Source organism: Pseudopipra pipra, unplaced genomic scaffold (assembly GCF_036250125.1).
Source record: "Pseudopipra pipra isolate bDixPip1 unplaced genomic scaffold, bDixPip1.hap1 HAP1_SCAFFOLD_496, whole genome shotgun sequence".
Classification (NCBI taxonomy): domain Eukaryota; kingdom Metazoa; phylum Chordata; class Aves; order Passeriformes; family Pipridae; genus Pseudopipra; species Pseudopipra pipra.
The window spans coordinates 15,326-30,390 of NW_026990979.1; the positions used below are offsets into that span (position 1 = coordinate 15,326).

The following is a 15,065-nucleotide window of genomic DNA, read 5'->3' on the forward strand; positions in this document are numbered from 1 at the left end:
CAGGGACAGGGACACCCGGACCCTGTCCTGCGGGTCACCGAGGGGCAGGGACAGGGACACCCGGACCCTGTCCTGCGGGTCACCGAGGGACAGGGACAGGGACACCCGGACCCTGTCCCGCGGGTCACCGAGGGGCAGGGACAGGGACAGGGACACCCGGACCCTGTCCTGCAGGTCACCGAGGGGCAGGGACAGGCAGCGCAGGCAGAGCCCGAGGGCAGGGCTGGAGCAACACGGGCCGGGATCCCGGGCTCCAATCCCAGCGCCCAGCTCGGCTGCCAGGGCCCCTTCGGCACCAGCTGGGCCACCAGCAGCCCCTCAGGGTGGCACAGGGACCACCAGCAGCCCCTCAGGGAGGGCACAGGGACCAGCAGCAGCCCCTCAGGGAGGGCACAGGGACCAGCAGCAGCCCCTCTGTCCCCAGGGTGGGACAGGGACCACCAGCAGCCCCTCAGGGAGGGCACAGGGACCAGCAGCAGCCCCTCAGGGAGGGACAGGGACCAGCAGCAGCCCCTCAGGGAGGGCACAGGGACCAGCAGCAGCCCCTCAGGGAGGGACAGGGACCAGCAGCAGCCCCTCTGTCCCCAAGGAGGGGACAGGAACCACCAGCAGCCCCTCAGGGAGGGACAGGGACCAGCAGCAGCCCCTCTGTCCCCAGGGACAGGGACCACCAGCAGCTCCTCAGGGAGGGCACAGGGACCACCAGCAGCCCCTCAGGGAGGGCACAGGGACCACCAGCAGCCCCTCTGTCCCCAGGGTGGGACAGGGACCACCACCAGCAGCCCCTCTGTCCCCAGGGAGGGCACTGGGACCAGCAGCAGCCCCTCTGTCCCCAGGGTGGGACAGGGACCAGCAGCAGCAGCCCCTCTGTCCCCAGGGTGGGACTGGGACCACCACCAGCAGCCCCTCTGTCCCCAGGGTGGGACTGGGACCACCAGCAGCCCTGAGTGGTGACAGATCCACCCGTCCCTCAGCAGCTGGAATTGTCCCCACGTCAGGAGCCCCAAGGGCTGGGACAGGGGGCTGGGCCAGGGGGCTGGGGACCCCCGGGGTGCCCAGGGTAGGGCAGCTCCACCCAGGGATTCCTCGGGGCCAGACAAACCTGTTCTGCCCCTGCAGCCCTGTTACACAACGAGCAGGTGAAGGGAAGGCACGAGAGGGAAAATATTCGGGTTCCAGTGAAGCATTTGATCCTGTCTCTCACAGAACCACGGCCCCAGCACCAACCCAGCCCCAGAGCCAGAGCAGATGGCAGGGAGTGGGCTCTGGCATGGGGCAGGATGAGCTCTGGCTCTGGCACGGGGCAGGATGAGCTCTGGCACAGGGCAGGATGAGCTCTGGCTCTGGCACGGGGCAGGATGAGCTCAGGCACGGGGCAGGATGAGCTCTGGCTCTGGCACGGGGCAGGATGAGCTCTGGCTCTGGCACAGGGCAGGATGAGCTCTGGCTCTGGCACGGGGCAGGATGAGCTCTGGCACGGGGCAGGATGAGCTCAGGCACGGGGCAGGATGAGCTCTGGCACGGGGCAGGATGAGCTCTGGAACAGGGCAGGATGAGCTCTGGCACAGGGCAGGATGAGCTCTGGAACAGGGCAGGATGAGCTCTGGCACGGGGCAGGATGAGCTCTGGCTCTGGCTCTGGCACGGGGCAGGATGAGCTCTGGCACAGGGCAGGATGAGCTCTGGCACGGGGCAGGATGAGCTCTGGCACAGGGCAGGATGAGCTCTGGCAAAGGGCAGGATGAGCTCTGGCACAGGGCAGGATGAGCTCTGGCTCTGGCACGGGGCAGGATGAGCTCTGGCACGGGGCAGGATGAGCTCTGGCTCTGGAAGGGGCAGGATGAGCTCTGGCACTGGCACAGGGCAGGATGAGCTCTGGCTCTGGAAGGGGCAGGACGAGCTCTGGCATGGGACAGGATGAGCTCTGGCTCTGGCACGGGGCAGGATGAGCTCTGGCTCTGGCACGGGGCAGGATGAGCTCTGGCTCTGGCACAGCCGCAGGGAGCCAGAGAGTGACACCAAGCTGGGCTGGAGGAGCCTGAAGGAACGAGCAGAGCTGGGACAGAAAGCAGCAGGGCTGGGCAGTGAGGCAGGAAATCCAACCTGGCACCAGCTGAGCCCCGGGAACACGAGAACAGGGAGGGAAACGCTCAAGGACAACACCCAGCAGGGTGGGCAGGGACAGAGCTCCCCCCTCCAGGGCAGGAGGGGCACCCACGGCTCCCAGCCCTTGGCCATGAAGTCCCCCTGTCACAGAACCACCAAATCCCAGGATGACTTGGGTTGGAAGGGACCTTAGAGCCCACCCAGTGCCACCCCCTGCCCTGGGCAGGGACCCCTCCCACCAGCCCAGGAGGCTCCAAGCCCCGTCCAGCCTGGCCTGGGACACTCCCAGGGATCCAGGGGCGGTCACAGCTTCTCTGGGTACCCTGTGCCAGGGCCTGCCCACCCTAATTCCTTCCCAATATCCCACCCAACGCTGCCCTCCGGCACTGGGCAGCCACTGTCCCTCCCCAGGGGATCCCTACCCCACAGCCACCGTCGGGGGGTCCCCGTGAGATCCCTGTGCACGGGGATCCTGCCTTTCCCAGCCGGACCTGGCTCCTTGGGAACCGTCCAGCCGGTGCCCCGGCCGGGGGTGGCAGGGCTGGAAGCCTTCCCTGCCCTCCGTGCCCACGGCCGCCCTTCCCTCCTGCCCAGCAGCTCCGAGCAAACACTGCGAGCCCTGTTCTGCTGCCACATCCCCGTTCTGCTGCCACATCCCTGTTCTGCTGCCACATCCCTGTTCTGCTGCCACATCCCTGTTCTGCTGCCACATCCCTGTTCTGCTGCCACATCCCTGTTCTGCTGCCACATCCCCGTTCTGCTGCCACATCCCTGTTCTGCTGCCACATCCCTGTTCTGCTGCCACGGCCGGGAAAGGGGCGGGGGAGGACTTTTCCACTGCCCAGAGAGACGGGAGAGATCCTGAACGGGAGAGATCCTGAACGGGGGAGATCCTGCCTGGGAGAGATCCTGCAGGGGAGAGATCCTGCACGGGGGAGATCCTGCACGGGGGAGATCCTGAATGGGGGAGATCCTGAATGGGGGAGATCCTGAACAGGAGAGATCCTGAACAGGAGAGATCCTGCACGGGGGAGATCCTGAACAGGAGAGATCCTGAACAGGGGAGATCCTGAACGGGAGAGATCCTGCACAGGGGAGATCCTGAACAGGAGAGATCCTGAACGGGAGAGATCCTGAACGGGGGAGATCCTGAACGGGGGAGATCCTGAACAGGAGAGATCCTGCACAGGGGAGATCCTGAACAGGAGAGATCCTGCACGGGGGAGATCCTGAACGGGGGAGATCCTGAACGGGAGAGATCCTGCACGGGAGAGACCCTGAACGGGAGAGATCCTGCACAGGAGAGATCCTGAACAGGGGAGATCCTGCATGGGAGAGATCCTGCACAGGAGAGATCCTGCACGGGGGAGATCCTGAACGGGGGAGATCCTGAACAGGAGAGATCCTGCACAGGAGAGACCCTGCTCGGGAGAGACCCTGCACGGGAGAGACCCTGAATGGGGGAGATCCTGCTCAGGGGAGATCCTGAACAGGGGAGATCCTGAACGGGAGAGATCCTGAATGGGGGAGATCCTGAATGGGGGAGATCCTGAATGGGGGAGATCCTGTTCAGGGGAGATCCTGCTCGGGGCTCTTGTTTCCTGGGAGAAGCTGTTCCTGCAGCACCGAGAAGTGTTTGCTTTGCCCCCATGGCCAGGAGGTGACACAGCCCAGGGACAGCCCTGGGGACAGCCCTGCAGGGTCTCAGGGAGGTGACACAGTCTGGGGACAGCCCTGCAGGGTCCCAGGAGGTGACACAGCCCAGGGACAGCCCTGCAGGGTCCCAGGAGGTGACACAGCCCAGGGACAGCCCTGCAGGGCCCAAGGGAGGTGACACAGCCCAGGGACAGCCCTGCAGGGTCCCAGGAGGTGACACAGCCCAGGGACAGCCCAGGGACAGCCCTGCAGGGTCCCAGGGAGGTGACACAGCCCAGGGACAGCCCTGCAGGGTCTCAGGAGGTGACACAGCCCAGGGACAGCCCTGCAGGGTCCCAGGAGGTGACACAGCCCAGGGACAGCCCTGCAGGGTCCCAGGAGGTGACACAGCCCAGGGACAGCCCTGCAGGGTCCCAGGAGGTGACACAGCCCAGGGACAGCCCTGCAGGGTCTCAGGAGGTGACACAGTCTGGGGACAGCCCTGCAGGGTCTCAGGAGGTGACACAGCCCAGGGACAGCCCTGCAGGGTCTCAGGAGGTGACACAGCCCAGGGACAGCCCTGCAGGGTCTCAGGAGGTGACACAGTCTGGGGACAGCCCTGCAGGGTCTCAGGAGGTGACACAGTCTGGGGACAGCCCTGCAGGGTCTCAGGGAGGTGACACAGCCCAGGGACAGCCCTGCAGGGTCTCAGGAGGTGACACAGCCCAGGGACAGCCCTGCAGGGTCTCAGGGAGGTGACACAGCCCAGGGACAGCCCTGCAGGGTCCAAGGGAGGTGACACAGTCTGGGGACAGCCCTGCAGGGTCCCAGGAGGTGACACAGCCCAGGGACAGCCCTGCAGGGTCTCAGGGAGGTGACACAGCCCTGGGGACAGCCCTGCAGGGTCCCAGGAGGTGACACAGTCTGGGGACAGCCCTGCAGGGTCTCAGGAGGTGACACAGGTTGGGGACAGCCCTGCAGGGACTCAGGGAGGTGACACAGTCTGGGGACAGCCCTGTAGGGTCCCAGGAGGTGACACAGTCTGGGGACAGCCCTGCAGGGTCTCAGGAGGTGACACAGCCCAGGGACAGCCCTGCAGGGTTTTAGGAGGTGACACAGCCCAGGGACAGCCCTGCAGGGTTTTAGGAGGTGACACAGCCCAGGGACAGCCCTGCAGGGTCTCAGGAGGTGACACAGTCTGGGGACAGCCCTGTAGGGTCCCAGGAGGTGACACAGTCTGGGGACAGCCCTGCAGGGTCTCAGGAGGTGACACAGCCTGGGCTCAGCCCTGTAGGGTCCCAGGAGGTGACACAGACCAAGGACAGCCCTGCAGGGTCCCAGGAGGTGACACAGCCCAGGGACAGCCCTGCAGGGTCTCAGGGAGGTGACACAGCCCAGGGACAGCCCTGCAGGGTTTTAGGAGGTGACACAGCCTGGGGACAGCCCTGCAGGGTCTCAGGAGGTGACACAGCCTGGGGACAGCCCTGCAGGGTCCCAGGGAGGTGACACAGCCCAGGGACAGCCCTGCAGGGTCTCAGGAGGTGACACAGCCTGGGGACAGCCCTGCAGGGTGGGAGTTGGGAGCAGGGGTGCCCAGGGAGAATGTGGCATCCTATCCCACAGGCATCCTGTGCCCCATCCCACGGGTGTGCCAGAACCCATCCTGTGGCACCTTAAATCCCATCCAGTGCCACCCCCTGCCCTGGGCAGGGACCCCTCCCACTGTCCCAGGTTGCTCCAAGCCCCGTCCAGCCTGGCCTGGGACACTTCCAGGGATCCAGGGGCAGCCACAGCTTCTCTGGGCACCCTGTGCCAGGGCCTCCCTGCAGCCCATCCCGTGGGAATGCTGTACCATCCTTGGGAATGCTGCACCCTGTGCCACCCCCCCTGCTGTTACAGCCCCCAGTGCCCACCAGTCCCACCCGGGCAGGAAGGACAGCCCTGGCTGATCCCCCAGGCCCAGCAGGGATCAGCCCAGCTCGGGGCAGCCTGGTGGGATTTCCCTGCTCTCCCAGCTCCAGGAGAGCCCAGGAAACCCCCGGGGACCAGCCCGTGGTCCTGGCAGGGGGGGCTCGGCCACGGGGCCAACACCGGGGAGAGCCAACCCAGGGCCCCTGAGCGGCTCAATCCATGCTGGGACACTGTGGGACACCCCCTGGGACACCCCTGGGACACCCCCTGGGACACCCCCCGGGACACCCCTGGGACACCCCTGGGACACCCCCCGGGACACCCCCCGGGACACCCCCCGGGACACCCCCCGGGACACCCCTGGGACACCCCTGGGACACCCCTGGGACACCCCCCGAGACAACCCTCGGGACACCCCCTGGGACACCCCCTGGGACACCCCACGAGACAACCCTCGGGACACCCCCTGGGACACCCCCTGGGACACCCCCTGGGACACCCCCGGGCCCTGAGTGCCTCAATCCAGGCTGTGACACTGTGGGACACCGTGGGACACCCCCTGGGACACCCCCTGGGACACCCCCTGGGACACCCCCCGGGACACCCCCTGTGACACCCCCTGGGACACCCCCCGGGACACCCCCCGGGACACCCCCGGGACACCCCCCGGGACACCCCCCGGGACACCCCTGGGACACCCCCGGCCCCTGAGCGGCTCAATCCATGCTGGGACACCGTGGGACACCCCCTGGGACACCCCCCGGGACACCCCCTGGGACGCCCCCCGGGACACCCCCTGGGACACCCCCTGGGACGCCCCCTGGGACACCCCCTGGGACACCCCCAGGCCCTGCAGGGACACAGAGAATCCTCTGGGACCGAGCAGGGCCTCCGGTTCCACCGGAGGAAAGGGAGGAAGGAGCCGAGGGGCTCGGAGGGGGCTCGGAGGGGGCACGGAGGGGGCACGGAGGGGGCACAGAGAGGGCACAGAGGGGGCTCGGAGGGGGCTTGGAGGGGACACAGAGGGGGCACAGAGGGGGCACGGAGGGGGCACGGAGGGGGCATGAGGGGGTTTGGAGGGGGCACGGAGGGGACCTGGAGGGGGCACAGAGGGGGCTCGGAGGGGGCTCGGAGGGGGCTTGGAGGGGGCTCGGAGGGGACATGGAGGGGGCTCGGAGGGGACATGGAGGGGGCTCGGAGGGGGCTTGGAGGGGGCTCGGAGGGGGAACAGAGGGGGCTCGGAGGGGGAACAGAGGGGGCTCGGAGGGGGCACAGAGGGGACATGGAGGGGGCACAGAGGGGGCATAGAGGGGGCATAGAGGGGGCACGGAGAGGGCACGGAGAGGGCACGGAGGGGACACGAAGGGGACACGGAGGGGGCACGGAGGGGGAACAGAGGGGGCACAGAGGGGGCACAGAGGGGGTACAGAGGGGGCATAGAGGGGACATGGAGGGGGCACAGAGGGGGCACGGAGGGGACATGGAGGGGGCACGGAGGGGGACAAAGGGGGCTCAGAGGGGGCTCGAAGGGGGCACAGAGGGGGCTCGGAGGGGGCACGGAGGGGGCACGGAGGGGGCACGGAGGGGGCTCGGAGGGGGCACAGAGGGGGCTCGGAGGGGACATGGAGGGGGCTCAGAGGGGGTCGTGGAGGGGGCACGGAGGGGGCTCAGAGGGGGCTCAGAGGGGGAACAGAGGGGGCTCGGAGGGGGCATAGAGAGGGCTCGGAGGGGGCACAGAGGGGGCACGGAGGGGGCTCGGAGGGGACATGGAGGGGGCATGGAGGGGGCACGGAGGGGGCATGGAGGGGGTACAGAGGGGGCACGGAGGGGACATGGAGGGGACATGGAGGGGGACAAAGGGGGCTCAGAGGGGGCTCGAAGGGGGCACAGAGGGGGCTCGGAGGGGGCTCGGAGGGGGCACAGAGGGGGCTTGGAGGGGGAACAGAGGGGGCACGGAGGGGACATAGAGGGGACATAGAGGGGGCACGGAGGGGGCTCGGAGGGGGCTCGGAGGGGGCTCGAAGGGGGCACAGAGGGGGCTCGGAGGGGGCTCGAAGGGGGCACAGAGGGGGCTCGGAGGGGGCTCGGAGGGGGCACAGAGGGGGCTTGGAGGGGGCTCGGAGGGGACATGGAGGGGGTTTGGAGGGGGCTCGGAGGGGACACAGAGGGGGCTTGGAGGGGGCACAGAGGGGACACGGAGGGGGCACGGAGGGGACATGGAGGGGGAACAGAGGGGGCTCGGAGGGGGCTCGGAGGGGGCACGGAGAGGGCTTGGAGGGGGCACGGAGGGGGCACGGAGGGGGTACAGAGGGGACATGGAGGGGGCTCGGAGGGGACATGGAGGGGACATGGAGGGGACATGGAAGGGACACGGAGGGGACACCGAGGGGACACGGAGGGGACATGGAAGGGACACGGAGGGGACATGGAGGGGGTTCGGAGGGGGCTTGGAGGGGGCATGGAGGGGGCTCGGAGGGGGCACGGAGAGGGCTCGGAGAGGACATGGAGGGGGCTCGGAGGGGGCTCGGAGGGGGCTCAGAGGGGGCTCGGAGGGAGCTCGAGCCTGCGGGACTTGGCTGCGAGGTCCGGGCACTGCCAACAACAGCAGCCCCCGGGAGAGGCAGGGGGAGCACAAAGGGCCGGGACAAAGGCAGGAAAGGGAAGAAGAGGCGGCCGGAGCCAGGGATTGGAGCGCGGCTGGAGGGGGGAGCAGCGGGAACAGCCCCGGAGCTGCCGGGGCCGCGTCCAGCGGGACATGGAGCTGATCCAGGGCACGGCCCGGGGCTCGGCAGGGAGCAGGGAGCGGAGACGGGAGCTGCAGGCAGGAATCTCTGTGAGGAATATGGATGGGGATAAAGGAGCTGCAACCGGAATTCCTGGGGGGAATATGGATGGGGATAAAGGAGCTGCAACCAGCAATTCCTGGGGGGAACATGGATGGGGATAAAGGAGCTGCAGGCAAGAATTCCTGTGAGGAATATGGATGGGGATAAAGGAGCTGCAACTGGAATTCCTGGGGGGAATATGGATGGGGATAAAGGAGGTGCAAATGGAATTCCTGTGCAGAACATGGATGGGGATAAAGGAGCTGCAGGCAGCAATTCCTGGGGGGAATATGGATGGGAATAAAGGAGCTGCAGGCAGCAATTCCTGTGGGGAATATGGATGGGGATAAAGGAGCTGCAACTGGAATTCCTGTGCAGAACAGGGATGGGGATAAAGGAGCTGCAACTGGAATTCCTGGGGGGATTATGGATGGGGATAAAGGAGCTGCAGCCAGAATTCCTGGGGGGAATATGGATGGGGATAAAGGAGCTGCAACTGGAATTCCTGGGGGGAATATGGATGGAGATAAAGGAGCTGCAGCCAGAATTCCTGTGGGGAACAGTGATGGGGATAAAGGAGCTGCAACTGGAATTCCTGGGGGGAATATGGATGGAGATAAAGGAGCTGCAGGCAGCAATTCCTGTGCAGAACAGGGATGGGGATAAAGGAGCTGCAACTGGAATTCCTGGGAGGAATATTGATGGAAATAAAGGAGCTGCAGCCAGGAATTCCTGTGCAGAACATGGACAGGGATAGAGGAGCTGCAGCCAGAATTCCTGTGAGGAATATGGATGGGGATAAAGGAGCTGCAGCCAGAATTCCTATGGAGAACAGTGACTGGGATAAAGGAGCTGGAGCCAGAATTCCCGAGCAGAACAGGGACAGGGATGAAGGAGCTGCAGCCAGAATTCCTGTGGGGAATATGGATGGGGATAAAGGAGCTGCAGCCAGAATTCCTGTGGGGAATATGGATGGGGATAAAGGAGCTGCAGCCAGGAATTCCTATGCAGAACATGGACAGGGATAAAAGAGCTGCAGCCAGAATTCCCGAGCAGAACAGGGACAGGGATGAAGGAGCTGCAGCCAGAATTCCTATGGAAAACATGGACAGGGATAAAGGAGCTGGAGCAGCCAGAATTCCTATGGAGAACAGTGACAGGGATAGAGGAGCTGCAGCCAGAATTCCCAATGAGAACACAGACAGGGATAAAGGAGCTGCAGCCAGAATTCCTATGGAGAACATGGACAGGGATAAAGGAGCTGCAGCCAGAATTCCCGTGCAGAACATGGATGGGGATAAGGGATGTGTTCCTGCCTGATCCCTCTCCAGGGCTGACGTCCCCCCCTCCCCAGCAGCAGAACAAGGCCCGGGATTGTGGGGCAGGGTGAGATCCCAGGGATTAAAGGATTGGTGGAATGGGGAAGGTGGCAGGGGCAGGGTGAGATCCCAGGGATTAAAGGATTGGTGGAATGGGGAAGGTGGCAGGGGCAGGGTGAGATCCCCAACAGGGATTAAAGGATTGGTGGAATGGGGAAGGTGGCAGGGGCAGGGTGAGATCCCAGGGATTAAAGGTTCTGTGGAATGGGGAAGGTGGCAGGGGCAGGGTGAGATCCCAGGGATTAAAGGATTGGTGGAATGGGGAAGGTGGCAGGGGCAGGGTGAGATCCCCAACAGGGATTAAAGGATTGGTGGAATGGGGAAGGTGGCAGGGGCAGGGTGAGATCCCAGGGATTAAAGGATCGGTGGAATGGGGAAGGTGGCAGGGGCAGGGTGAGATCCCAGGGATTAAAGGCTCTGTGGAATGGGGAAGGTGGCAGGGGCCGGGTGAGATCCCAGGGATTAAAGGCTCCATGGAATGGGGAAGGTGGCAGGGGCAGGGTGAGATCCCAGGGATTAAAGGATCGGTGGAATGGGGAAGGTGGCAGGGGCAGGGTGAGATCCCAGGGATTAAAGGATCGGTGGAATGGGGAAGGTGGCAGGGGCAGGGTGAGATCCCCAACAGGGATTAGAGGCTCCATGGAATGGGGAAGGTGGCAGGGGCAGGGTGAGATCCCCAACAGGGATTAAAGGACTGGTGGAATGGGGAAGGTGGCAGGGGCAGGGTGAGATCCCCAACAGGGATTAGAGGCTCCATGGAATGGGGAAGGTGGCAGGGGCAGGGTGAGATCCCCAACAGGGATTAAAGGATTGGTGGAATGGGGGACGTGGCAGGGGCAGGGTGAGATCCCCAACAGGGATTAAAGGACTGGTGGAATGGGGAAGGTGGCAGGGGCAGGGTGAGATCCCAGGGATTAAAGGATTGGTGGAATGGGGAAGGTGGCAGGGGCAGGGTGAGATCCCAGGGATTAAAGGCTCCGTGGAATGGGGAAGGTGGCAGGGGCAGGGTGAGATCCCAGGGATTAAAGGATTGGTGGAATGGGGAAGGTGGCAGGGGCAGGGTGAGATCCCCAACAGGGATTAAAGGACTGGTGGAATGGGGAAGGTGGCAGGGGCAGGGTGAGATCCCCAACAGGGATTAAAGGCTCCATGGAATGGGGAAGGTGGCAGGGGCAGGGTGAGATCCCCAACAGGGATTAAAGGATTGGTGGAATGGGGAAGGTGGCAGGGGCAGGGTGAGATCCCGGGGATTAGAGGCTCCATGGAATGGGGAAGGTGGCAGGGGCAGGGTGAGATCCCGGGGATTAAAGGCTCCGTGGAATGGGGAAGGTGGCAGGGGCAGGGTGAGATCCCAGGGATTAAAGGCTCCGTGGAATGGGGAAGGTGGCAGGGGCAGGGACAATCCCCAGGGATTAAAGGCTCCATGGAATGGGGAAGGTGGCAGGGGCAGGGTGAGATCCCAGGGATTAAAGGCTCCATGGAATGGGGAAGGTGGCAGGGGCAGGGTGAGATCCCGGGGATTAAAGGTTCTGTGGAATGGGGAAGGTGGCAGGGGCAGGGTGAGATCCCCAACAGGGATTAAAGGATTGGTGGAATGGGGAAGGTGGCAGGGGCAGGGTGAGATCCCAGGGATTAAAGGCTCCGTGGAATGGGGAAGGTGGCAGGGGCAGGGTGAGATCCCAGGGATTAAAGGCTCCATGGAATGGGGAAGGTGGCAGGGGCAGGGTGAGATCCCAGGGATTAAAGGATCGGTGGAATGGGGAAGGTGGCAGGGGCAGGGTGAGATCCCAGGGATTAAAGGCTCCGTGGAATGGGGAAGGTGGCAGGGGCAGGGACAATCCCCAGGGATTAAAGGCTCCATGGAATGGGGGACGTGGCACGAGCGGCCCAGGGAGGGCTCAGAGCCTGGCACAGCCAAGGTTTGTTCCCTGCCAGACCCCCGGGGTACATCCTGGGCAGGGAACTCCTCCGGCTGCTCCCAGTGCCCACAGGAGGGTTTCCCACTGGAGCTCAGTTTCCTCGGGATTTATCCTCAGTTAGGAGCCCCTGGGGTGCCCCTCAACCCCCCCCCTCATATGGAGCAGAGCCCAGGTGGGGCCTTCCTGTCCCAGAGTCTCAGATATCAACCCAAAGGGCTTGAGTGTTAACCCCAAAGTCTCGAATATTAACCCTAAAATCTCAAATGTTAACCCTAAAATCTCAAATGTTAGCCCTAAAATCTCAAATGTTAGCTCTGAAGTCTCAAATATTAACCCTAAAATCTCAAATGTTAACCCTAAAATCTCAAATGTTAGCCCTGAAGTCTCAGATACCAACCCTACAGTCCAGGATATTAACCCCAAAGTCTCGGATATTAACTCCAAATCTCGGATATTAACCCCAAAGTCTCAGATATTAACCCCAAAGTCTCGGATATTAACCCCAAAGTCTCAGATATTAACCCTAAAATCTCAAATATTAACCCTAAAATCTCAAATGTTAACCCTAAAGTCTTGAATATTAACCCTAAGATCTCAAATGTTAGCCCTGAAGTCTCAAATATTAGCCCTAAAGTCTCAAATTTAGCCCTGAAGTCTCAGATACCAACCCTACAGTCCAGGATATTAACCCCAAAGTCTCGGATATTAACCCCAAAGTCTCGGATATTAACCCCAAATCTCGGATATTAACCCCAAAGTCTCAGATATTAACCCTAAAATCTCAAATATTAACCCTAAAATCTCAAATGTTAACCCTAAAATCTCAAATATTAACCCTAAAGTCTCAAATGTTAGCCCTGAAGTCTCAGATACCAACCCTACAGTCCGGGATATTAACCCCAAAGTCTCGGATATTAACCCCAAAGTCTCAGATATTAACCCCAAATCTCGGATATTAACCCCAAAGTCTCGGATATTAACCCCAAATCTCGGATATTAACCCCAAAGTCTCTGACATTAACCCTAAAATGGGGGATATCCCCCCCCCAAGTCCTGGCTGTGAACCCCTGACGAGCTCAGCTCAGCAGTGTCCCCACAAACCCCCCCTGAAAAGAGGGTTTGACACCACAAACCCCCCCTGAAAGTGGGTTTGTCACCTCAAACCCCCCCTGAAAAGAGGGTTTGTCACCTCAACCCCCCCTGAAAGTGGGTTTGTCACCACAAAGTGGGTTTGTCACCCCAAACCCCCCCTGAAAGAGGGTTTGTCACCTCAAACCCCCCCTGAAAGTGGGTTTGACACCTCAAACCTGCCCTGCAAAGAGGGTTTGTCACCACAAAGTGGGTTTGTCACCCCAAACCCCCCCTGAAAGTGGGTTTGTCACCCCAAACCCCTCCTGAAAGAGGGTTTGTCACCTCAAACCCCCCTGAAAGTGGGTTTGTCACCACAAAGAGGGTTTGTTACCACAAACCTGCCTGAAAAGTGGGTTCCTCACCTCAAACCCCCCTGAAAGTGGGTTTGTCACCTCAAACCCCCCTAAAAGTGGGTTTGTCACCACAACCCCCCTGCAAAGAGGGTTTGTCCCCACAAACCCCCCTGAAAGTGGGTTTGTCACCATAAACCTGCCCTGAAAGAGGGTTTGTCACCCCAAACCCCTCCTGCAAAGTGGGTTTGTCACCACAAAGAGGGTTTGACACCACAAACCCCCCCTGAAAAGAGGGTTTGTCACCTCAAACCCCTCCTGAAAGAGGGTTTGTCACCCCAAACCCCCCCTGAAAGTGGGTTTGTCACCTCAAAGTGGGTTTGTCACCCCAAACCCCCCCTGCAAAGAGGGTTTGTCACCTCAAACCCCCCTGAAAGAGGGTTTGTCACCCCAAACCCCTCCTGAAAGTGGGTTTGTCACCACAAAGAGGGTTTGTTACCTCAAACCCCCCCTGCAAACAGAAGCTGCAAACCCAGAGAGGGGCAGGGACTGGCAGGAAAAACAAGGGGGGCAGGGAAGGAAGGAGCCAAGTCCTCCAGCTGATCCCCCCTTCGTGCTGGAAAAGCTCCTGGCAGGTCCCTGGGCAGGGCTGGCAACAAAAGAGGCTTTTAAAAATAACCCTGGTGGCAGATCTTGCCTTGCTGGAGCCTTCCCAAATCCTCCAGCATGGAATGGTGATCCTGCTGCCAGCTGAGGCCTCACTGATGCCTAAAAATGGGAACCCCCTGCACACCACGGGATCCCGGAGCTCACACCCTTTTGTCCACGTTTTGTCTCCTTTTTCTGACCCTGTGGGAACCTGCAAGGACACCTCAGACCCACCCCCTCCTGCAGAGCTTTTAATGGCACCCTGTTTTCCTTAAATCCTGCTTCGGTGTTTCCTCTCCTGGTTTCTGAGATCGTTCCCTTTTCTTCCCCTCTCCTGGTTTCTGGGATCGTTCCCTTTTCTTCCCCTCTCCTGATTTCTGGGATCGTTCCCTTTTCTTCCCCTCTCCTGATTTCTGTGAATGTTCCCTTTTCTTCCCCTCTCCTGATTTCTGGGATCGTTCCCTTTTCTTCCCCTCTCCTGGTTTCTGTGAATGTTCCCTTTTCTTCCCCTCTCTTGATTTCTGGGATCGTTCCCTTTTCTTCCCCTCTCCTGATTTCTGTGAATGTTCCCTTTTCTTCCCCTCTCCTGATTTCTGGGATTGTTCCCTTTTCTTCCCCTCTCCTGATTTCTGTGATTGTTCCCTTTTCTTCCCCCCTCTCTTGATTTCTGGGATTGTTCCCTTTTCTTCCCCTCTCCTGGTTTCTGGGATCGTTCCCTTTTCTTCTCCTCTCCTGATTTCTGGGATTGTTCCCTTTTCTTCCCCTCTCTTGATTTCTGGGATTGTTCCCTTTTCTTCCCCTCTCCTGATTTCTGTGAATGTTCCCTTTTCTTCCCCTCTCCTGATTTCTGGGATCGTTCCCTTTTCTTCCCCTCTCTTGATTTCTGGGATTGTTCCCTTTTCTTCCCCTCTCTTGATTTCTGGGATTGTTCCCTTTTCTTCCCCTCTCTTGATTTCTGGGATCGTTCCCTTTTCTTCCCCTCTCCTGGTTTCTGGGATCGTTCCCTTTTCTTCCCCTCTCCTGGTTTCTGGGATCGTTCCCTTTCTTCCCCTCTCCTGATTTCTGGGATTGTTCCCTTTTCTTCCCCTCTCCTGATTTCTGGGATCGTTCCCTTTTCTTCCCCTCTCCTGATTTCTGGGATCGTTCCCTTTTCTTCCCCTCTCCTGATTTCTGGGATCGTTCCCTTTTCTTCCTTCTTTTCATCCCCTTGGTTTCAGAAGTC

The 15,065-nt window shown here is 61.4% G+C and overlaps 1 protein-coding gene across 1 annotated transcript; it reads right to left on the reverse strand.

Annotated features, from left to right (window-relative positions):
• Window positions 1-7,515: 7,515 nt before the first annotated feature.
• LOC135408513 (uncharacterized) lies at window positions 7,516-9,790 on the reverse strand. The gene has a single exon (XM_064643638.1). The coding sequence runs from the start codon at window positions 9,763-9,765 to the stop codon at window positions 7,516-7,518; it is 2,250 nt and encodes a 749-aa protein (XP_064499708.1). The 5' UTR covers window positions 9,766-9,790.
• Window positions 9,791-15,065: the final 5,275 nt, after the last annotated feature.

Excerpts from the sequence above, each read along its gene's own strand:
- LOC135408513 (XM_064643638.1), bottom strand. The coding sequence starts at position 9,765 with ATGTTCTGCACGGGAATTCTGGCTGCAGCTCCTTTATCCCTGTCCATG.